A 24,757-nucleotide genomic window follows, 5' to 3' on the forward strand; every position below is an offset into this window, starting at 1 on the left:
TATATTATAAATATAATTATCCAACAAATTATTTTTAAATGTAATGTTTTAATCGTTTAACATAAACATTAGAAACTTCCACATCATGTGATGGTATTCTTTAAGACTTGAAAAAAAAAATACATTGAAACTAATTAACTTATAATTATATATTCTATATTCTACATGTGATGGTACTCTATATGAATAATTTTTTAGCAAGTTCAAAACAAAAAGAAGTATATTAGACTGAGGAACTTGTTTAATGTGGGATAAATAAATATATGTTTGGCTACATTTGTGTTTTGATATAGCACATAAAAAAATTTATTTTCATAGTTGTGTATAAATTTTATATATTAAAATTTTTATATGGAGTTGTGTTTTATATAGTAAATTTTATATACGTAGTTTATCCGGCTATTAAAAAACCAAAAGTTATGATGACTATTTGTTTAAGATTAATTTTCAATCATGTTTTCACTCGCTAATAACAAAATAAAGAGAAAACTCATCAAATAAAATATGATTTATCTTGATTTTAAATTTGAAACAATAAAAAAATATTAAAGGTAAATTTACTTGATATTTTATGTACTACAATGATAACAAGTTCCAAAACCAAATTTCATTCAATTTACAATGCTTTCCAAAGGATTGATCCATAATTCACACAAAGGCATGACCCATATATATGCATCAACAAAAGCTTAGATTTCCTATAATTGCCATTAAATTAATAATTAGTAATATAGTAGGGACGGGTACTATAGTCACTCAGACCAGCATCCATTCCCAGTAAATTTTTGTGAATAAATACATGTTTGAGACTCATCCCAATAAGTAGGTATTTACCCTACCCGTATGCAAATATTTTTGCAAGTATTTGTAGGATCGGAGTATACTTTGTCATCCCTAATATGGAAGCAAGACCTTTCTAAAAATGTAAGCATGTTAGGTCTTTAGAAATAAAAAAAAAAATTTATCAAAGTTTTGAAATAAAGAGAGTAATGTATGCTTATTATTTCAAGTAACTTAGTGTATATTTAAATTAAAGTTGACAAATTTACATTTGGATTAAACTTAAATTTGTAATATGAATTTGCGAAAGCAATTCAATTCTTCTACAAAATTAAATTTTCAGAAAAAATTTTAAAGTACTAACACATACTTTTAAAAATAACCTAACATATTACGAAACCCACTTTACTCTTCAAAAATATGCTCAACATTCAAAAAGTACTTTTTAACTGTTAATCAAACATATCCTTATTCTTCCATGTTTATGGTATTAGATCCTTCAGTAACGGGTTGCACTTTAGAAGATGGGAAAATTTCTAAGTTATTAGGACAGCATAGGCATTGTTGATGGAACAACCGGCAGGTGAGTGCCAGAGTGATATGGATGGAAATATTCGAAACATCACATAATAGGATTCACACTATTTTAGTAAATTTGTTTCTTATAGTGTATGTTTGTCGGTTTGGCATTGGCTATTTGGCTTTGTGACGTTATACTCAATTTTATACAACAGAACTCAATATTTAAAATAGATATTACATGAGTAGCGAAATTACTCTAGCCTGCAGCTTATCATTTTTGAATAAACTATGATCTAGTGGAGAGTTTTAAAACTTTGACGGGATTAAAATGTACGAATAATTAACTATAATAATCAAATTCTTCTCGTATATAGAATTCCAGTTTGAACTATTTTATTAATTTTGACAAATAATTTTCTTATTATAAAATTTCACCATACATAGGGTTAGGACAGCTTAAGCTTGTCCTGCATCCAACTCTTAATTGTTTAACAGCTTAATAATTCTTTAAGCTCTAAACCCAGATGAAGTAACTTAATGATATTCAAATTTATTTATAGAGATTGTAGATATCTTTTATGGAAAACAATCTTACGGATAAGTTCATTATAGATGAAAAATCTCTTCTAAGTATTTAATGCCCATATCCAACAATTAGGCTCAAAACCACTAGTTGAATTGAAACAATCACACACCTATTGATGCACACACACTAAATGATATTCAAATTTAATTAAGATTGGCTCTAAATGGAATATATACTTGAAAGAGTTTATTTATAATTTACTTGAATTTATCCTACGATTATGTAAGTGTTTAAACGAACATATGAAAATAACTTATAATACGTTCATGCACTATTTTCAACTTATTTCAACAAGTTTCATTAGACAACTTATAAAAACAACTTACAATTCATGTGAATTGTTTAACCATATTTCTTCTTCCATTATAGGAACAATTTATGCACAAGTACTTAGATGATAAACCTTGAGTGCTGTTTAGATAAATTTCTCCAAACACTTGCAAGAAAAACAGAAAAAGAAGAACAAATTAAATAAATTTCTCATAAACTAAAATAGCTTATGCACAAGTCATTTTATATAAGTTATCTCGTATTAGTTTCTTCAAAAGCTTTTATTTAAACTTGTCTTATACTCAACATTTACTTAATCTTGTGACATTTTGTACAATATTTTTTTTTTACCATGAATTTTCTGTGCGAGATACAACTAGAAACGCTGTATTTTAAAAAATTGTAATATGAATATTATTATGAATATCTCATTAATGTAATGATTTTAAATGTTGAAAGCTACAGACCTACAGTCCATATTATAGACTATAGTGGAGGTCCTAGAGGACATCTGGGTTTTTATTCCGGATATCAAGGTAACTATGTAAATTATTGTTAATTACTATAATGAAGATTTTTACATTATTTTGATTAGGATCCAGATTTAATCAAGAAAGAATCAAACTCCCAACATTCAAAATATGACAAATATACCGTTATACTAAAACTGAGAAAACTAGAAAGTAGCTACTACAAACAGAACCGTTCTAATACTATGAATTGTGTTAATTTTACAAGCTGTCCATTTTCTAACTTAAGGAGGCCAATTTCATATCCTAATATCTCCCCAATGGCTAGCAAAAGTCAAGGAAACATGTTGGGTTACTTGGGTACAAAAAGGAGACACTCTTGATTGAAGAACCATAGAAGGTAATAAGAGAAAAATATGAAAGACAGCTTACAAGTTACATCTTTGCAACACCTTCGTTCTTCCTAATTGTTAAGAACTTCATACTTGCAAGTATACTTAGGAGATAATTGAAATTATTTTAGCTCAAATGTAAAAACACTCTTGTTTTAGGGAAAAAGGAAGTATGTGGGTAGCATTTAAGAGTTTTTTTTTTATCTAGGTTACTCTGTTTCGGATGGAGATAGAGCGAGGTTTCATGGTATATGTGTGACACAGGAGGGCAAAACCAATATCGGTAGGGTGTGTTCTATATAGAGAGGTGTCTCCCTCTCCCCACTAAACAACCTGACTTTTAGGCATGACTCCTTTACATCAATGCATTTACAATAATTAAACAGGAGAGAAATTTGCTTTTTGAAAGTTTAAATAGAGAGGTGTCTCCCTCTCCCCACTTATCCAAAGGCAGCTTATCTCCTCTCTCTCTCTGTTTTATATATAAATATATAAGCAGTGGTTGAGAAATAAAAAAATATAACTCAGCACTTCTCTATTGTATTGTGTAACTCAAATTTCTCAGCAACGTAGGCACTTCATTTTCAACAATAATCAAGTCTAGTAATAATACATCACTACTAGACAATAACTTGTAGAGGTTATAGTAGTAGTAGATCATTCTCATCGAGGATATGATGTTATTAGAGAACAAGGGTTTGATATTATTAAAGGTAAAAATTTTGGATTTGAAAATAATACGCTAAATGAAGGTATGTTGAATGCTAAACAGAAAACAATCAAAAATAACTTACATTTTAATCTAATTTTTTTAACTAGCTAACTCGTTGACTTGGTAGTAAACTCGAGAGTTTACCGAGAATCTACTAAAAAAAGAGTTTACTCAAGAATCAACTCGCAGAGGACAAGTGAACTCGTAAACTCGTAAGAGTTAGCGAATTAACTCGAGAGTTTGATAACCATGGTTGAGCCAAATCGATGGATGGGAAGATGGGATTCACTATGATCCAAGACATGCAGGTAAGGAAGGTTCCTTTGTTTTGTATCCCTATTTCTATTTATATGGGTTTTCATCCCTATATGACCATATCGTCCATAGTTTTTTATTTATTATTGATAGCTGTTAAAGTTTACGTAGTTTTGTGTATTGTAGCTGTTTTGTTAGTCAGCTTTATTAAGGAGACAGCTGTATTGTGTAAGTGTAAACAGCTGTCTCCCTCCCTTTTGTACCCTATATATATAGAGAGAGAGAGAGCAATGCAAAGTAGATTGATAGTGTGAAAATACACACAAAAATTCAAATCTCAAGTTGGTATCAAAGGGTAATTGTTTTGACTCTGGTCGCTGTCCGCCGCCGGCCTCCACCATCTCCGGCCATCGTATCTTCTGGCGAACCCAGGGTTGGGTGCGCCTTGAAGAGTGCGACTCACTTGTGGAAGTCGCGTGGCCAGAATACCAGCCACGCGCCTCCACACACCGCCACCAACCCACGCCAATTCCGGCGCGTGAGGTCCACACGCCGCCCTCCGATCACCCGAAGTTCACCGGACCAGTTCCAGCAGCTTCGTCATCTTCTCCTGGGCACGTTTCAGTCCTTGTTTTTCGGTATTGACAACTTGCTCGTTCCAGCCCTTGCGTTTCCTTCTCCTTCTCCATTAGGGTTTCATTTTTTGATCAAAAATGGCCTCTGCCGATCCTGTATTCTCCTTCTCTGGAACCCCCACCATCACTACTGCAAAACTCAACTGAAAGAACTACCTATCTTAGTCTGCCTCAGTGGAGTTGTGGTTTCTTGGCCAAGGATATCATGACCACTTGGAAAAAAGAGCTAGTGCTGTCCCAAACGACAAGAAATCTGAGTGGGAAAAACTTGACTTTCAACTATGTGCTGTGCTGTGGCAATCGGTTGAGCTGGATGTTTTGGAAACTCTTAGATCATTCAAAACATGTTCTTTTTGGAAGAAGGCTCAAGAGATATTTGCCAATGATATTCAAAGTCTTTTTGATGCAACCCAAAAAGTTGCTGCACTCAAATAGACCAGCCATGATATGATTGTGCATATAGGTAAAGCTCGAGCAGCAGTGGAAGAGTTAAAAAGGTTTCTTGTAGCTGATTCTTTGGAAGAAGTAAATAGGAAGCTGGACAAGTTTTACATGGTTCTTATTTTGAGAAGCCTACATTCAGATTTTGATCATGTGCGTGATCAAGTTCCGTCAATGGACTCTCTAATTACTAGACTTCTTCGTGTGCCCCATGTGTTGAAAGATGAAAACTTAGCTGAAGTCGAGGAAACATCAGCCATGGTTGCACCTCTTGGAAGAGGAGGAGGACGTAACAACAGAGGAGGCCGCGGTGGAAGGAGTGGACGTCCTCAATGCACCTACTGCAGGAAGATGGGTCATACTCAAGAAAATTGTTACTTTACTCCTTACATGGCTTTTCTGACAAGGTAGCACATGTATCTAAATCAGAAAAATCAGAGTCTAAGTTCTCTAATGAGGAGTACCAAGAATATTTGAAGCTAAAATCTGAAAAATCCAGCAACCAAGCCCAATCCTCCTCGGTACCATGTGTTTCAATAGCATGTATCTCTCAATCTATGGGAGGTCCTAGTCCTTGGATACTTGATTCAGGTGCCTCTGATCATATCTCTGGTAAAAAATCATCTTTTTCATCTATTTCTTTTCCAAAAACTCCTCACTTTGTTATTGTAGCCAATGGGTTCAAAGTTGCATCTCAAGGAATTGGTCAAGTTTCTTTATCTCCTTCATTAAAGTTGAATTCTATATTATTTATTCCTCATTGTTCTTACAACTTAATCTCATTAAGTCAACTGACTCGTTCGTTAAATTGCTCAGTAACCTTTGATGCTAATTCTTTTGTTATTCAGAAACATGGTACGGGTCGTCTGATTGGAGAAGGACGTGAATCACGAGGACTTTATTACTTAGAATCCAGCTTTCCTGTGTTCTGTTTTGTAACTTCAAAACCCAAGTTTTTGCATGATCATCTAGGTCATCCAAGTCTACCAAAATTAAAAATAATGGTCCCTAGTCTTAAGAATCTTCAAGTCTTAGAATGTGAATCTTGTCAATTAGGAAAACATGTTAGGTCATCATTTCCTCAAACTGAAAAAAGATGTAACTCGATTTTCTCTACCATTTAGGTCGGGCCCATTGGTGAGGTTGATCAACTTAAGGCTCGGTTAGTAGCTAAAGGATACACTTAGATCTATGGCCTTGATTATTGTGATTCTTTCTCTCCTGTAGCTAAAATCACCACTGTTCGACTATTTCTTGCTATGGCTGCCATGCGTCATTAGCCTCTCCATCAACTTGACATTAAAAATGTCTTCCTTCATGGTGATCTTGAGGAGGAAATTTATATGGAGCAACCCCCTGGATTTGTTACTCAGGGGGAGTATGGCCTGGTGTGCAAGCTACACTGAACTCTCTATGGGTTGAAGCAATCTCCTCGAGCTTGGTTTGGTAAATTTAGTCATGTTGTGCAACTTTTTGGGTTGAAACGAAGTGAAGCAGACCATTCTGTTTTTTATTGTCATACATCTCCTGGAAAGTGTGTTTATCTAATGGTCTATGTTGATGATATAGTGATTACAGGAAATGATACTACTAAGATCGTCCAGCTAAAAGAGATGGTGTTGTGATTTCACAGAGAAAGTATGCTCTTGATATACTGGAGGAAACAGGCATGCAAAATTGTAGGCCTGTTGATAGCCTTATGGATCCAAATCTGAAGCTCATGACAGATCAAAGTGAAGTTTACACTGATCCCGAGAGATATAGGAGACTTGTGAAAAAACTCATTTATCTCACCATTACAAGACCTGATATTTCTTTTGTTGTTGGGGTGGTTAGCCAATTTATGCAAAATCCTCATGTTGATCATTGGAATGTTGTCATGTGTATTCTCAAATATGTAAAGAACGCTCTAGGACAAGGATTGTTGTATGAAGACAAGGGTAACACTCAAGTCTCTGGATATTGTGATGCAGATTGGGCTGCTTGTCCCATAGACAGGAGATCTACCTCAGGATATTGTATTTTTATTGGGGGAAATGTTATCTATAGGAAGAGCAAGAAACAAACCGTTGTTGCTCGATCCAGTGCAGAGGCTGAATATCGATCTATGGCTATGGTTACATGCGAACTTATGTGGATTAAACACTTTCTCCAAGAGTTGAGATTTTGTGAGGTGGTGCAAATGAAGTTGTACTGTGATAATCAGGCAGCTCTTCACATTGCCTCAAATTCAGTCTTCCATGAGAGGACTAAACATATAGAGATTGATTGTCATTTCATTCGAGAGAAACTATTGTCCAAGGAGATTATCACTGAGTTCATCAATTCTAATGACCAGCCAACAGATATTTTAACTAAGTCCTTAAGAGGAACTAGGATTCAGTCTATATGTTCCAAGCTTGGTGCATATGATTTGTATGCTCCAGCTTGAGGGGGAGTGTTAAAGTTTATGTAGTTTTGTGTATTGTAGCTGTTTTGTTAGTCAGCTTTATTGAGGAGACAGCTGTATTGTGTAAGTGTAAACAGCTGTCTCCCTCCCTTTTGTACCCTATATATATAGAGAGAGAGAGAGCAATGCAAAGTAGATTGATAGTGTGAAAATACACACAAAAATTCAAATCTCAAGTATAGCATTCTAAAATTTAAGTTCTCCACAAACTTTGAATGATGGAAACTTAGAGCTAGAACCCCTTAACTAATCCAAACATCCCTTTTTGAGGTGTATAAGAATGTGGAATTCTGGATTCTTCTGACATTTACTCATGTAAAATCATAATGGTACTGTGGTAGTGGTACAATGCAAGGCAGGGTGGCCATTATTTGGAATTTGGCTATTATTTGGAATTTTTATATATAGATTAAATATTTTTTATATCTTCAGAATACTCAAATTCTTAATAAATCAAATTCAATAACCAAGCTGAAAATCCTAAAGTATAGTAATTGAAACTGGACCAGACCCTGTGAAGGATAGTGACAACTCCCGGCATTGGTTCAATTGCCAATTTCTCCAATGATCAATGCAGCAATTATTTTAAATATGAAAAGATATATTCATCAAAAATACACTTTGGAATCAATTAATTATAACAAAATTAACATAATATGTTCCTGAATCCTCCTAGTTTCTGCTTCTTGGTTCATGAGTAAATGTTAACGTGACAAATTCTGTGGGTTGAGCAACATATTATACCGCAACAAGACACAATATTAAATTTAAGAAACAACAGTATATACTTGTCTCCTCTTTGTTTTCAGCATTACCTTGGTTTTCTTTAAGTACAAAGCATGCAATAGGGGGGAAACTTATTTCGCATGAAACTGACTTTGAGTGGATAGTAAGCTCCATGTTGACCAACTACAACAAATTTAAATAACACCGGAATAAATCCAATTTTCTTTTTTGCTTCAGTTTTGATGTACCAGAATCAGAACGCCAGCTCAAACAGGCCACTGATGGATGCATAAATAAATAGATATTAAACACTTATACACTATGTTCCGGTTGTCACTCTTAAAATAAGTTATAAAGATACTAACTATTAGAGTATTATAAGGAGCTGCAATTATTCAACTGCAGTCTCCTCTAGCTTCTAGTGGAAGCTAGTTAGTTACTCCTAGTAGAAGCTAGTCAATTGTAAGTCGTTAGTTAGTTGTTAGCCAGACTAATAGAATTGTCTATATATACTGTTTGTAAGCCTGAAGTTCATTGACTTAAAAAATGATATTTTACTTCTTCATTTCTCTCTCTCAATTCTCTTAGTCTAGAAATCTATGACGGTATCTAGAGCTTAGTCGATCATCAATGGCGACAAACTCTATCTCTTCTTATTCCGCTTCCACTTTTTCTGAATTTGATCTCACAGAAGCTTGATGATTCAAATTTTCTTCTTAGGCGACAGCAAATTGAATCTTTCATCAAGTCACACAAACTTCAAAGGTTTGTCGCGAATCCGAAAATTCCCTTATGATTCCTTACTAAAGCAGATCGCGATGCAGGAATTGAGAATCCTGCATACAAGGTGTGGGAACAAGACCTGGTTCTTCTTGCCTGGTTGCAATCGACTCTGTCCACATCAATCTTATCTCAGATCATTGGATGCGTTCATTCTTATGAGGTTTGGGAACAGATCCATGATTATTTCCACAAACAGACGCGAGCCAAAGCAAGGCAACTTCGAACAGAGTTGTGCGCAACGATTCTTGAAGATTAGTCCATGCACGAGTTTCTGCTTAGGATCAAAGCCATTTACGATGCACTTGCTTCTATCGGAAGTTCAATTTCTCTTCAAGAACACATTGATGCCATTCTTGAAGGACTGCCGCAAGAATATCATTCAGTAATCTCAGTTATAGAGTAAATTTCAACCGCTACCTATTGAAGAAGTTGAAGCATTATTGCTAGCTCACAAAGCTCGATTGCTTAAGTTTCAAAGATACACTACTGAATCGCCTTCAATCAACCTTACTCAGGCTAACCCTAACTCCTCATCATCGTTTGGTTCTAACTCTTATGTAGCGCCGAACAATTCCTCAGAACTGTATGATTCATCTGGTCGTGGAAATTTTAATCGTGGCGGCCATCGTGGCAGCAGCGGCAGCGGTCATGACCGTGGGGGAGGATGCTTTGCAAATTTCCCATGTCAAGTATGTTACAAGTATGGTCATACTGCATCTTTTTGTCACTATAGGTTTGATCAGGGCTATCAACCTAATCCTTCACTCACTTTTAGTGTTGTCAAATGGCGGTTATGGCGGCGCCATGGTGGTATGACGTGGTGGCTTTTTGAAAAAACACCACCAAATAGCGGTGGCATTGCAGGATGGCGGTGCCGCCATAGGTTTAACTTTGGTGGCGATTATGGCGGAAGAAACGTTTTTTTTTTTAATTTTTCCAAAATGACAGATTGGACCGTCTTGGGCTGACCCGACCCAACCCTAAACCCGGTTTTGGAATCAAAATGGGATGAGCAGCACGCAACAAGCACCAACGCGAGTACCACGCTAACTCCCAAAGTCGACAACGGCACCACGCACCAGCGTGAGTTCTCTCACGGTCTCACCTGAAGTCGACGACGGCACCATGCGAGCACCACGCACCAGTGCGAGTTCTCTCACGGTCTCACCCGAAGTCGACGACGACACCACACGAGCAACGGCAACGGCTACGGCTACGGACGGCGACGGCTACAGACGGCGTCGGCTACAAACGGCAACGGCAACACCCTGGTTCTGTTTTTTTTTTGGTTCTGTTTGACACTTTTTTAATTTTTGGTTCTGTTTTTTTTTTTGTTTCTGTTTAGCCCTTTTTTATTTATATTTATTTTTTATCTATTGTTTTGTTAATATTTATATGTATATGTAAATATATTTTTTTTTGTCCGCCATTTGCCGCTACGCCATCCGCCATTTTTTTATGGCGGATTTTTGGCTTTCCGTAGTGAACCGCCATCCACCATTAACAACATTGCTCACTTTCCATGATCCTTCAAATCAAGGAAATACTCAGACTAACAGTTTTAGTCAAAATCAGTATTCTGGTCAAGGAAATGGTTCTGGTCAAAATAACTATGGATGGAACAATGGGTTCAGATCATCAAATTCGGAGGGTGAAGGTACCAATCAGAACAGATCAATGCAAAACAATCAGAATCAACAGTCTCCGAGTGCAATGATTGCAAACTCCAATTCTAATTTTCAGACCAGTACTCCTACAACTTGGATACCAGATTCAGGTGCCTCATTTCATGTGACGGGAATCACAGAACATACAGCAACTCAGTCCCTTTGAAGGTCCAGACCAAATTTATATTGGTAATGGACAAGGTTTGCCCATTCATTCCACTGGTTCTTCCACTTTTATTTCTCCTATTAATTCTAAAGTGTCTTTGTCCTTGAATCAGCTGCTTCATGTGCCTACTATAACAAAAAATCTTATGAGTGTCAGTAAATTTGCTCTAGACAATGATGTATATTTTGAATTTCATCCTAATTATTGTCTTGTCAAATCACAAGGAGCCAATGAGATCTTGCTTAAAGGCTCACTTGGACCAGATGGTTTATATGTCTTCCCAAATCTTCATCTCCAAGGCTCAATTCCTGCCAGTTCAGCCTCTTGCTTTGTTTCAAATTTTGTAACCAATGTCCGTTCTGATGTAAATACTCTCAATTCTGCTGTAAAAACCACTTCTGTTGATAGTGCATGTAGTGGCACCGGCTCTCAAACTCTTTGGCGCCTTAGACTGGGCCATCCTAGTTCTAATGTTTTGAGACTTGTTCTTAATCATTGTAAGATACCAACCTCTAATAAAAATGTCTTTGAATTTTGTACTTCTTGCAGTGTTGGTAAATCTCACAGATTACCTGCCTCATTATCTGAAACAGTTTATAATAAACCTTTGGAACTAATATACAGGGATCTATGGGGTCCTGTCCACATTCCTTCCAAAAATGGTTTTTACTATTACATAACCTTTGTTGATGCCTAGTCTAGGTTCACCTGGATCTATTTGCTTAAACATAAGTCAGAAACCTTCACCATTTTTCAACAGTTCAAGCTAATGAACTTCAGTTTGACTCCAAAATTAAGAGTGTTCACACAGATTGAGGAGGAGAGTTCAGACCTCTCACTAATTTTTTAGCAAGCCAAGGTATCACTCTTAGATTGATCTGTCCACACACTCATCACCAAAATGGTGTAGTGGAAAGGAAACACAAACATATTGTGGAATTAGGACTCGCTCTTCTTAAACAAGCTTCACTGCCTCTCAAGTTTGGGGATTTTGCCTTCACTACAGCAGCATACTTGATAAATAGATTGCCTACTGCTTCTTTGCATTTTAATGTTCCCTATACTACTGTCTTTTTCAACAAAAATCCAGATTATAACTTTCTTAAAGCCTTTGGTTGGTCCTGTTTCCCTTTCCTTAGACCTTACAATCGTCACAAGCTTGAATTTAGGTCTCACGAGTGTGTTTTTCTTGGGTATTCCACATCTCATAAGGGTTACAAATGTCTTTCTCTAACTAGCAAACTCTTTATCTCTAAGGATGTTGTTTTCAATGAAGTCAAATTCAGATCTGTTTTTGTCTTCCTCTAAGTCTGATTCACATCCTAATAATCTCATCTCTTTCATTACCTCCATCCCTATTGTTCCTCAACCATTTCTTCTCTTTCCCCCTCTAGCAATTCTGTTGCTAGTCCTACTTCTGTTAATCCTACAGCTGATTCAAATTCCGGCCCTAGTCCTTCTGTCCATGCTGAGTCTAGTCCTACTGTTGCATCTGAGGTTCCTAGTCCTACTATTGATGCTGGATCCACTTCTGTGCAAGACAATTCTTGCAGTCATCAGATTTGTCTCCCTCTGAAGTATCATACAGTGCAGCATTGGAGACTGTTCCTACAGTTAATTCTCATCCTATGCAGACCAGATCAAAGTCTGGAATTCATTTACCAAGACTTAATTCAACCTTGTTTCTTGCTCACTGTGAACCCAAATCTGTGAAGCAGGCTTTGGCTGATTCAAAATGGTTTAATGTAATGAAACAAGAATATGACGCACTGATGAATAACAAGACCTGGGATTTGGTTTCTCTTCCACCCAATAAGAAAGCAGTGGGTTGCAAATGGGTGTTCAGGGTCAAAGAAAATGCAGATGGGACAGTTAATAGATACAAAGCTAGACTGGTGGCAAAAGGATTTCATCAAGTGGCTGGTTTTGATTTCAATGAAACCTTTTCCCCTGTTATCTAACCTGTTACAATAAGGTTGATTCTCACCTTGGCTCTAACCAATAAGTGGGAACTTTTTCAACTTGATGTTAACGATGCCTTCTTAAATGGCTTTCTAGAGAAAACCATCTATATGCAGCAGCCCCCAGGATTTGAAAATACCGATCTTTCTCTTGTTTGTAAATTGAATAAGGCTCTATATGGACTTAAACAAGCACCAAGACAGTGGTTCGATAGACTAAAATCTACACTCTTGCATCTTGGCTTTTCTGTGAGCAAGTGTGATCCACCTCGTTTTGTCTTCAAAGATACCTCTCATATTGTCTATCTTTTGGTGTATGTTGATAATATTATAATCACAGGCAGATCTGTCAATTTAATCCAGCAGTTCACTGTCAAACTTCACTCTAATTTTTCCCTTAAACAACTTGGGAAACTGGATTATTTTTTGGGAATTGAAGTCAAGACCCTAACTGATGGCTCTATTCTTCTAACTCAAGGCAAATATATCACAGATCTCCTACAGAAAACTAAAATGGCTGAGGCTCAACCTATTGCTTCCCCAATGGTTTCTGGATGCAAGCTTACTAAAATAGGAGCAGACCTCTTCTCAGATCCTACTCTTTATAGATCAGTAGTTGGAGCTCTTCAACACTCCACTATAACCAGACCTGAACTAAGTTTTGCTGTAAACAAAGTCAGTCAATTCATGGCCAACCCTCTTGAATCTCACTGGACAGCAGTGAAAAGAATTCTCAGATATCTCAAAGGCTCTTTACACCATGGCCTACTTCTCAAAGCTGCTACTCTTGGAATACCCATTCCCATTAAGGCCCTTTGTGATGCAGACTAGGCTTTTGACCCTGATGATCGCAAATCTACTTCAGGAGCTTCTATTTATTTTGGCCCTAATCTTATATTTTGGTAGTCTAAGAAACAACAGATTGTTGCAAGATCAAGTAGTGAGGCTGAGTATCGAAGCCTAGCACAAGCCACAGCTGAAGTAGTGTGGATTCAAACTCTGCTGACTGAACTATTTGTTCCTTTCACTACTCCAGCAATCTTCTGTGACAATCAAAGTGTTGTTGCCATCACTCATAACCCTGTTCTTCACTCCAGGACAAAGCACATGGAAATTGATATTTTCTTTGTTCAGGAGAAAGTTCTAGCTAAGAAGCTGCAAGTCTACCACATTCCTGCCATTGATCAGTGGGCAGATGCCTTGACCAAAGCTCTATCTCCAACCAGATTTCTTTTCTTGAGATCCAAACTCAATGTCCTTGAGCCTCCTCCAAAGTCTCAACCTCATTGAGTTTGAGTTTGGGGGGGGTATTAGAGTATTATAAGGAGCTGCAGTTATTCAACTGCAGTCTCCTCTAGCTTCTAGTGGAAGCTAGTTAGTTACTTCTAGTAGAAGCAGTGTTGTTAAATGGCGGCCATGGTGGCGCCATGGCGGTTTTCCATGGCGGATTTGCGAAAAAACGCCACCGAATAGCGGTGGCATGGCGGGTTTGGGATGGCGGCGCCATGGCGGTCGTGGCGGGATGGCGGAAATCTGTTTGGCTTTTGTCCGCGGTAGGAGTTGGGCCGACCCGACCCAACCCTACCCGGTTATTCATTAAACTAAAAACCCTCCACAGCTTGCGTTCAGAACAGCTAGCCGTTCCTCCAACAGCTTGCATTCGGAACTCTGCTGCCTGCGTCCCTCCCGAACCCCGCCACACCCCGCCGCCGCCGCGACACCACCCCCTCCCCGCCGCACCCAGCCGCCGCCGCGACGAGGCCCGCAACGCACGAACGGCGGCGACGAGCTCCGACGACGAGCCCCGGCAACGCGCGACACCACCCCCTATTTCTGTCTCGCGAAGGAAGAAGAGGAAGAAGACGCGCGGGTCAGCTGATCTGTTTTTTTTTTTTTTGGGCTTTTTGCTGTTTGACACCCCCCATTTTTCTGTCTACAGTTTTTTTTTTCCTTTTGCTATTTGACACCCCTTTTTACTGTTAACAGTCCCTTTTTTTTTTTTTCCTATTTGACACCATAATTTATTTTTTTTCTGTTCAGTCCTCTTTTAAATGGCTGAACCATCATCTGATGCTGCTACTGCAAGTGAAACGAAGAAAAATAAGGCAGACCCAGGCTGGAAATATTGCCATTCACTAGTGGAAGGAGATACAAACACCATTGTTTGTAATTTCTGTGGAAAAATCACTAAGGGAGGAATAACCCGAGCCAAACAACACCTGATTGGGAAGTCGGGCAACGTTGCAGCTTGCAAGAAAACTCCCCCAAATGTAATCGAAGAGTTGAAGGAATATATGACTACAAAAAAAAGTGGGACCACTTACAGTACTTCTGGCAGTGGTAATATGGCAAATATAAGAGATTTTGAATTTGGTGAACCGATTGGATGTGATGGAAGTGAAGAAGATGAGTTTGCGGACTCTTGTAATGCTGCTGCAAGTGCAAAGACAAAGTGTGGGACTAAAAAAGGACCAATGGACAAATTCTGTAAGAATCCAGAAAATGCAATCAATCGGAGAAAAATGGAGATGCTGAGGCAAATGAACATAAGAGAGTCAATGGATAAGAATGAAGTATTGAAGGTGCATCAACATATTGCTCGCTTTTGGTACCAAGCAGGTTTGTCATTCAACCTCATTAAATTGAAAAGCTTTGAGAACATGGTTGCAGCCATTGGTCAATATGGGCCACATTTGCCCATTCCTAGCTATCATGACATCAGAGTTCCACTCTTGAAGAAGAAAGTTGAATATACTGAAAATTTGATGAAAGGCCATAGGGAGCAATGGGTCAAGTATGGTTGTACTATTATGTCCGATGCATGGACTGATCGGAAACAAAGATGCATCATTAATTTTTTGATTAACTCTCAAGCTGGTACCATGTTTTTGAAGTCTGTTGATGGCTCTGATTTTGTAAAGACAGGTGAAAAGCTTTTTGAGTTGCTTGATGCCATTGTGGAGGAAGTTGGAGAAGAGAATGTTGTTCAAGTTGTAACCGATAATGGGAGCAACTATGTTTTAGCGGGTAAGTTGTTGGAGGAGAAAAGGAAACATATTTATTGGACTCCTTGTGCAGCTCATTGTATTGATTTGATGCTTGAAGATATTGGGAAGCATCCCTTGATAAGGAAGACAATTAGAAGGGCAATTAATCTAGTTGGGTTTATCTATGCCCATTCTAGTACCTTAAGTTTGTTGAGAAATTTTACAAACAAGAGGGAATTGGTGAGACATGCTATTACTAGATTTGCCACTTCTTATCTAACCTTGGAAAGGCTTCACAAAGAGAAAGCCAATATTAGAAAAATCTTTACTTCTGATGAATGGACCTTGAACAAGCTATCTAAGGAGCCTAAGGGAAAAGAAGCTGCAAAGGTAGTGCTCATGCCTTCTTTTTGGAATAGTGTGGTTTACACTCTTAAAGTCATGGCTCCACTTGTGAAAGTGCTTCGTCTTGTGGATGGTGAAAGGAAACCAGCCATGGGCTATATTTATGAAGCAATGGACAAGGCAAAAGAAACAATTATCAAGTCTTTCAACAACAATGAAAGCAAGTACAAAGATGTGTTTGAAATCATTGATAAAAGATGGAATTGTCAGCTTCATAGGCCATTGCATGCAGCTGCCCACTTCTTAAATCCAGAGTTCTTTTATGACAACACTGACTTAGAGTTTGATTTTGAGGTCACCAATGGTTTGTTTGAGTGCATTAAGAAGTTGATTCCACAATTTGATGTGCAACAGAAAATTCTAACCGAGTTGCATCTTTACAAGATTGGTGCTGACCACTTAAAGGAAAACCCATTCTCCTAGTAAGAAACTTTTATCATACTATTTTTTTTTATGTATTAGTGATTTAGTGTTATAATTCAGAATTCTAAGTTATGCTCTTGGTTGGTAATTGGTATTGCAGCATATTGGTGGCGAATGTTTGGGTCACAAACTCCAAATTTGCAGAAGCTGGCTATTAAGATTTTGAGTTTGACTTGCAGTGCTTCAGGATGTGAAAGAAATTGGAGTGTGTTTGAGCAAGTAATTGTGACAAAACTCTAACCATACTTTTTAATTTTATTTAATTTTGATGATCAAGTTATATTTGGAGTATATTTGAGATTGAAATCAACATTTATTTGTTATGTTGTAGATTCATTCCAAAAAAAGAAAGAGGCTTGAGCACAAGAGGTTGCATGATTTGGTGTTTGTCAAATACAACCAACAATTGAAGCAAAGATATAATGCAAGAGATGAAATTGATCCAATTTCTCTTAATGATATTGATGTATGCAATGAATGGCTCGTGGGAGAGATGGATCAAGATGATGATAATGATGCTGGAAATGATTTGGTATTTGAAGATGATGATGCTCTAAATTGGGCAACTGTGTATCAGGCTTCGGGGGTTGGAGAGTGTAGGATGTATACTAGGCGGAAAAAACAAAAAACAAGTGTTGCTGCTGCCCAAACTACTAAAAAACAGGCAATGGTTGTTGGATCTTCATCAAGGAAGCAAAAAGCAGTCCAAGAAAATGATGAGGATCTAGATGTTGAGGAGAATATTGATGTTGAATCTGAAGAAGAAGAAATCATGGTCAATTTTGAGGCGTCTGATGGGGAAGAGGGAGAGGGAGATGCTCCATTACCATATGATAACAACGAAGATGATTATGTTGGGATTGGAGAAGATGATTAGAGCCTCAACCTTCACTTTGCACTTTGCATTATGCTTTTATCATTTTCTTATTTTGAACTCTTTAATGAGTTTATTTGGTGTTGGTACTTGATTATTGTATGAACTCATGAAACTTTTTTAGTTTATTTGAATGCAATCCTTTGTTTTTTTCAATTTCAATGAGTTTATATATATGTTTTTTTTTTTTTGTCCGCCATGACATCCGCCATTTTCCGCTACGCCATCCGCCATATTTTTATGGCGGATTTTTGACTTTCCGCCATGAACCGCCATCCGCCATTAACAACATTGAGTAGAAGCTAGTCAGTTGTAAGTAGTTAGTTAGCCAATTCTGTTAGTTAGTTAGTTAGCAAATTCTGTTAGTCTCTAACAGAATTGTGTATATATTGTTTGTAAACCTGAAGTTCATTGAGTCAATAAATGATATTTTACTTCTTCATTTCTCTGTCTCTCTCTCTCTCTCAATTCTCTTAGTCTAGAAACTCTATGACTAACAGACAAAATGAACAATAGCACTGCAAATCAAAAGAAACCACTGAAATTTCTGGCCATAAAACTTTGAATACATTTCAGTATTGGATGTCTTTCTTTACATATAGCAAAATCATCCTTCTATTATTAGATGTACAATTTTACAAACCTTCTTTCACTTTGAGGCACTACTGTGATTGTCTGGGGTAACATAATAAAGTGCCTTCGCTGCTGCTATCGCAGAATCCCCTCTCTTAACAATTTTCTGAAGGTCCTCAACCTTCTTTGACAAGGATGCAACATTTGTGTTGGTAGATTGAACCAGCTGATTTGAAGTTTCTAGTGCAGTGCATAACTGAATAAAGGGTAAAAAAATATAACATACTAAGTTGAACATAGAAGACAGATGAATAGTAGGAAAATAAAGATGAACCATACATTATAATCTTCTTCCCCCACCTCCTTCATTGGCCAATATAATAATAATGAGAGAAAATAGTCCATGCACTGAGTTACAGTGTCTTCTGATCATAAATTATCACTTGTGATAAGTTCATTGACTTTCACAAATTGTCTCTTTACACCTTAGTGTGTACACTATTTTCTCTTCACAGTAAGTCAATAACTACATACCTACCATGATTTCTAAATTCTAATAGATTGACAGTGTAAAAAAAATACTGATGCAAAGAAATTAAAATAGTCTATGCACTGAGTTACTATCTTATGATCACAAATTGTCACTCGTGATAAGTTCATTAGTTCACTGACTTTCACAAATTGTCTCGTTACACTTGAGTGCATAAACTATTTTCTCCTTATAAATAATTACATACCTACAATAGTTTCTGATAGGTTGACAATGCAAATATAAATATATTTATACTAATGCATAGAAATTAAAATCTAACAACAACAATAATAATAATAATAATGACAGAAAATAGTTTGTGCATTGTGTTACACAGTCTTCCGATCACAAATTGTCACTTGTGATAAGTTCATTGACATTCACAAATTGTCCCTTTACAGTAATAATAAAATTGGATTTGGTTTATAGTAAGAGATTGAGAGTGCATAGCATGATGATGATACCTTCAAGGTGAGAGAGGTCCAGGAGTGGTCGGTGCCAGAGAGTGCGGAATTCAAGTGGTCGTAGTGTTCCTGAAACGACACAAAGGATTGCCGTTTTAACGCGACTTACAAATTCGAAGGAAATGAATGAATGGGGAATGAAAAGAAACGGAACCTGGAAGAGTTTGGTGAGGTCAGGGGGTGGATCGTTGTAGTTGAAATTGGAAGAAGAAGGAAAGGTTTCGCGAAGGAGAGAGTGTCCTTGTCCGTGTTGTTGTTCTTCTTCTCCGACGTCGTTCAGGAGATCTCCGATGCACAAAAGGGGTCCTCCGATTCCTCTCATAGACATTTTTCTCTCTCTGATCCTTCTAACCTTGCGTTTCAATATTATTTTGCTTTGCTTTGCCTTTCAACTTCAATTCATTTCATTTAAATATGAGGGTATTCACGGGTACGGTTACTCGCGAAACAGTTTTTTTTATCAAATCCGATCCATTCCATTTAAATTCGTTTAAGTATTGAGTTTAGTCACCAATTTTAATATATAAATTCGTTAATTTATATTAAATTATTATTATTTATTTTTATATATAATATATATTTTTAAAATTAAAAAATTTAATTACTATTATTATCATACTAAATAACTATCAGTGAAACTATTTTTTCTTTTCTTATTTTTCATGATTTTACTTAATCATTTTAATGAAATTAAGATTTTAATTCCTAATTGTAGAGTATCTATTTTTCTTTTAAATTTGTTTAAAATTATTTTAGATATAATTCAAGTTTCAATTGTATTATTTATTTGACTATTTGAGAATATTTGAATTTTCAAATTATGTTTTAATAGTTTTGTTTTTTTAGTTTATTATATTTGTGGGTATGTTTGATGATAATGATAATATGATTCCTCATCTTTTCTTCCACTATTTGATCACATGTAACAATTATAAATAATATATTTAGTATTCCATTTAATAAAAAATTTAACTTATATAAAATATTAAATTTTAAAAAATAGCATATAAATTTAAATGTTTTGACTCGTTCACCCAATTAAATCCAATTCACCTCATTTACAATATTAGATTTGTTTGGTTTGAGTTTTAATTATCAACATGTTCAAATGTGGTTGAGTTGAGTTATGGTTTTTTCAAACCCAACCCAAACCAACTTGCGTATATTCCTACTACGTAATTATTCTATATTTCTTGATAAGCTTATAAGGAAAATAAACTAAAATTAATAGACTAAAATGTAATTTTTTTTCTTCTATTTTGTTAAATATGTGATTTTAATTTCTCAATTTTTTAATTAAGATATTATGTCTCTCACTTTTAAAAAATTTACAATTTAATTATTTTCTTTTTTAATTTAAACATTTTATTTCTCATTTTTAAAAAAATTTATCATTTTAATCTTTGTGACTAATTTCGAACCTTAACTTGTACTTTTTAAAATTGATTGTTAATATGATTCCTAAATTATTTTAAAAGTGTCAATTTGATCCCAAAAAATTTAAAAGTTCCAATTAGATACTTTAATTCTTAAAAATACAATTTTTAACTATCATTATATTTATTATTATTTTAAAATTTGATCAACACTGTCATCAACCTCTATCTCTGTCTTGAGTTTCACCTTCGATCCAGTCAGCGACGTCTTCAACAGCGTCACCATCGCCACCACCTATCGTGAGTCCCTAGAAGAGGTTGGGGTCATCTTCTACTCCATCTCTGAGGTTGTGCCTACTCTAGATCAAAGCCAGGCAAAGGGATCAAAACAAATCTGAGACATCATTCAAGCTCCGTCATGCACTGTTGCGTAGTCTTTCAGACGAAGGTAAGAGTTACATGGAGGAATTTATGATGGCATGGCGTTGACGTGAAAGCCAAGTTGGCAATTTTGTTACTTCTGTTATTCAATTGTTTGAAGGTTGTTAAGAATTAGTTTCATTAATTAGAAATTGTATATGATTTATCTAAATTGAGCAAGTATAAAAGCTCAATTCTACTATGTAATCAAGGATCCAATTTCATAAATACAATTGCTACTGATTCAACCATTTCTCTATCTTTATTCTCTATTCTCTGAAGGTTTCCGACATCATTTTGGCATCAAAGCACCAACCTCGCACCTGTGAAGATTATCAATGGCGGAGTACAATACTAGATCGCAAGATTTCAGAAAATTTGAAGATTCAATCAAAGAAACATTGAAGGAGATGAGCCAAAATATCAAGAAAATTGTAGATCATGTTGATGGACAAGAAACTCACATTTCAACTCTTAATCATCAAAATACAGTGTTTATGGAGAGGATGAACCAGGAGGCGCATCATGGTGGTAGTTCGCATGGATCAGGTTCGTTCCATAGAGATCGCAGTTACATGGCTGCTCGTCAAGTAAAGATTGATTTTTCATGATTTAATGGCAGTTATCTCAATGGTTGGTTGTTTTGATGTTGCCAGTTCTTTGAAATTGATGGAACACCTGTGGAAATGAAGATGAAGTTGGCATCTATCAACTTGGAAGGACGTGCTTTATCTTGGCATCAGAATTTTGTTAGATTTCAACCTAAAGCTGAGGTGATTTCCTAGGAAACTTATGTTTCAGCTTTGGAAGAAAGATTTGGAGAAAAGCATAAAGATTCGATGTCAAAACTATCCTTGAAGCAATTAGGTAAAGTTTCTGACTACTATTACCAATTTGATTACTGGGTTGGCAGGGTTCAAATATTTGGAGAAATTGCTTTAGGAATCTTCTTGAATGGCTTTAAGCCTCCAATTCAGCATCATCTTAGGAGTTTTATGCCTGCATCTGTTAATCAAGCATATACATTAGCACTCTTGCAAGAAACCTCTTTGAGAACTTTGCAACAAGAATTTAGTTCGAATTGTAGGAGACCTCCTTTATTACCTACTCCTAGAACCCAACACATGAATTCATCTTCTACCTGGAAACCTACACCTAAACCATTTGTTGATTCCAAGGGCAAAGTTGTTATTGACTTTGATGATAGAAGATCGAAAGGGTTATGCTTTTGGTGTGATGAAAATTATGTAAAGGGCCACAAGTGCAAGAAGAAAGAGTTGTTTGTGATTGAGGTCACTGAATTGAATGACGTGGAGGGAGATCAAGAGGGTTTTGTGGAAGAAACAGAAGAAAAGGAGGAAGATGAAGGAAATCCACAAATCTCAGTGTATGCAATTAATGGTGTTGCTACAAAAAGTTACCAAACTATGAGGGTAACTATGACTGTGAACAAAAAACCACTGCATATTCTCAACGACTCAGGTAGCACTCATAATTTCTTGGATGTGAGGGTAGCAAAGAAGTTAGGTTGCAAAGTGGAAGAGATGGGTCCAATGAAAGTGGATGTGGCAAATGGGGGAAATCTGAAGTGTATGGCTATATGCAAGGGCCTGACATGGACTTTACAGGGCACCAAGTTTGTCACAAATGTATTGCTTCTTCCTTAGGGCAATTGTGACATGGTACTTGGGGTTCAGTGGCTAGAAACACTTGGAGAGATTAAATGGGATTTTAAACAGTTGAGAATGGAATTTATGGTATAGGGTAAAAATACATGTATTAAGAGGGTGTTTTGAAGCAACAACTTTGAAAACCATATCTGGAAAATAGATGCCCAAGAAACTATTCTGCAATCCAGTTATGTAGTCTTCATCTGAAAACCTGAGATTAAGACTAAAGATGATAAAATTCCTGAAGAGATTGAGGAATTGTTATTTTCCTATAAGGATTCCTTTAAAGGAAGGAGTGTCTACAATCAATGTGAAGCCCTATAGATACTCTATAGTGCAGAAAGATGTGATTAAGCTGATGACTAAAGAATTATTGGATGTTGGGTTGGTGCAGCCTAATAACAGCCCATTTTCATCTCCAATTGTACTCGTGAAGAAGAAAAATGGATCTTGGAGAATGTGTATAGATTATAGGGATCTAAACAAAAGCACTATCAAAGACAAATATCCTATACTTGTTATAGAGGAGCTACTTGATGAACTACATGGTAGTGGATGGTTTTCCAAGATTGATCTCCGATCTGGATATCATCAGATTCGAATGTACCTTACGGATGTTCCAAAAACAGCTTTTAGAACTCACAATGGCCATTATGAGTTCTTGGTTATGCCATTTGGCCTGACCAATTCCCCTGCCACATTTCAAAGCCTCATGAATGACATGTTCAAGCCATTCTTAAGGAAGTTCATTTTGGTGTTCTTTGATGATATCTTAATTTATAGCAGAAGTTTGAAGGAACATGTGCAACACCTGAAATGCACATTTGAGCTGTTGAGGAACAATCATTTATTAGAAAAGAAGAGCAAATGTGATTTTGCTTGTCGTTATGTGGAGTATTTGGGCCATTGCATCTCCAAAGATGGGGTTTCAACTGACCACAAAAAGATTGCAACAATTCAGAACTGACCAACTCCAAAAACTATTACGAAGCTAAAGGGATTTCTGGGTTTAATTGGTTACTATAGGAGATTTGTGAAGAATTATGGAGCAATTAGCAGACCACTCACTACATTGCTTAAGAAAAACCAATTTCATTGGTTTGAATCTACAGATTCTGCATTAAAGCATTGAAAATTGCTATGGTCACTCCACCAACTCTTGCTTTGCCAGATTTTCAAGAGGAATTTTTCATTGAAACAGATGCTTCTAACAAGGGAATTGGAGCTGTATTTGTAACACCCTGATATATATATCTATATATTATTAGTAGTTATGTTTGATGTTTGATTATTTGTTGTGTTATTTTCATTCGTAATTATTTTTAAGGAGGTTAATTTAGTTAAAAGAGGGGTGTGGATAGATAAGGATCTAGCTTCTCAAAGAAGCCTCTTGAGAAAGTTTCTCAAAGAAGCCACGAGGAAGCTTCTGGAGGAAGCCTCTTAATGAAGCTTCTAGAGAAAGCTACATGAAGCTGCCTCGGTAAAAACGCTGCCCAACCTTCGTTAACCGTTGGATCTTCTCGAAATTTGGTCTGCAACTTCACAAGATACTTGTCCATGATCTGACCGTTGGGATCTTTGAGAAGATATCTGGCGTGTGCTCGAAGCTTCCGTTCCCGAGAGCATTTCTTATTTAAGCACTTCAGCCTTTGCTTTCGTGTAGCTTAGGAAAAACGTCATTTCTTCTTCTTTCTTTCTTCCAAAGCCATTTCTAAAGTTCCAAGCACTTTCTCCATCACCCACAGTCACCATTAGCCACCACAAACCATCATTGTTCTCCATTGAAAACCCACACCGAGAGGAACCCTTCAACCGAAGCGGAATCTTCCAACTTGGCTTGCGGTTTTGGTAGAGAACAAAAACCCTAATCTGACCTTTTGTTTTCTTTCGAGGTAACCATGGTTCTATGCTTGTTTTATGTTAGTTTCATCTTTTCTGACTTTGGAACCGCCATTGCATGTCTTATGCTTCCTTTGAAAAACCTTAGAGAAAGAGACTTTGTAAACGTTATCCTTTCATGAAATGCATGTTATTTTCGTAACCTACATTGAACCCCGGTCACATTGGCGTGGTCGGAATTTCCAAATGACGTTCCTTTGTAAAACCCAAAATGCTCTCAGCTTTTTCATGTAGTGATGTGGGTGTTTGACCCAGAGCACTGTTACTAGCTTTGTTTTCTGAAATCCATACTAAGTCTCATTCTTTTTGGCATGGTGGA

General features: G+C 36.5%; 2 protein-coding genes across 4 annotated transcripts; one reads left to right on the plus strand and one right to left on the minus strand.

Moving 5' to 3' along the window:
• Window positions 1–8,116: 8,116 nt before the first annotated feature.
• Window positions 8,117–19,473, minus strand: LOC100305595 (uncharacterized). 3 transcript variants are annotated; one of them, XM_014766443.2, is made up of 4 exons: window positions 19,228–19,473; window positions 19,074–19,142; window positions 18,148–18,333; window positions 8,117–8,516 (listed from the first exon to the last, which is right to left on the minus strand). In XM_014766443.2, the coding sequence occupies exons 1-3, from the start codon at window positions 19,399–19,401 to the stop codon at window positions 18,154–18,156; spliced, it is 423 nt and encodes a 140-aa protein (XP_014621929.1). In that variant the 5' UTR covers window positions 19,402–19,473; the 3' UTR covers window positions 8,117–8,516; window positions 18,148–18,153. The 3 variants fall into 3 exon arrangements, with proteins under 3 accessions (XP_014621929.1, NP_001339438.1, NP_001237644.2); NM_001352509.1 differs by having other exon boundaries at window positions 8,174–8,421; window positions 19,228–19,465; NM_001250715.2 differs by lacking the exon at window positions 8,117–8,516 and having other exon boundaries at window positions 18,017–18,333; window positions 19,228–19,465.
• Window positions 14,867–16,853, plus strand: LOC102667799 (uncharacterized). Its single transcript, XM_026125410.2, has 2 exons — window positions 14,867–16,629; window positions 16,731–16,853. Exons 1-2 carry the CDS (start codon window positions 14,867–14,869, stop codon window positions 16,786–16,788), a joined length of 1,821 nt encoding a protein of 606 aa, XP_025981195.1. The 3' UTR covers window positions 16,789–16,853.
• Window positions 19,474–24,757: the final 5,284 nt, after the last annotated feature.

This window comes from Glycine max, chromosome 14 (genome assembly GCF_000004515.6).
Source record: "Glycine max cultivar Williams 82 chromosome 14, Glycine_max_v4.0, whole genome shotgun sequence".
NCBI lineage: Eukaryota > Viridiplantae > Streptophyta > Magnoliopsida > Fabales > Fabaceae > Glycine > Glycine max.

What these genes read in the sequence shown, in the direction of transcription:
- LOC102667799 (XM_026125410.2), top strand. Translation starts at nt 14,867, where the DNA reads ATGGCTGAACCATCATCTGATGCTGCTACTGCAAGTGAAACGAAGAAA. An exon ending in AAGGAAAACCCATTCTCCTA is followed by an intron (nt 16,630 to 16,730) that starts GTAAGAAACTTT and finishes TTGGTATTGCAG; the next exon opens with CATATTGGTGGCGAATGTTT.
- LOC100305595 (XM_014766443.2), bottom strand. Translation starts at nt 19,401, where the DNA reads ATGTCTATGAGAGGAATCGGAGGACCCCTTTTGTGCATCGGAGATCTC. An exon ending in ACCTCACCAAACTCTTCCAG is followed by an intron (nt 19,143 to 19,227) that starts GTTCCGTTTCTT and finishes GTGTCGTTTCAG; the next exon opens with GAACACTACGACCACTTGAA. An exon ending in GGACCTCTCTCACCTTGAAG is followed by an intron (nt 18,334 to 19,073) that starts GTATCATCATCA and finishes CCCTTTATTCAG; the next exon opens with TTATGCACTGCACTAGAAAC.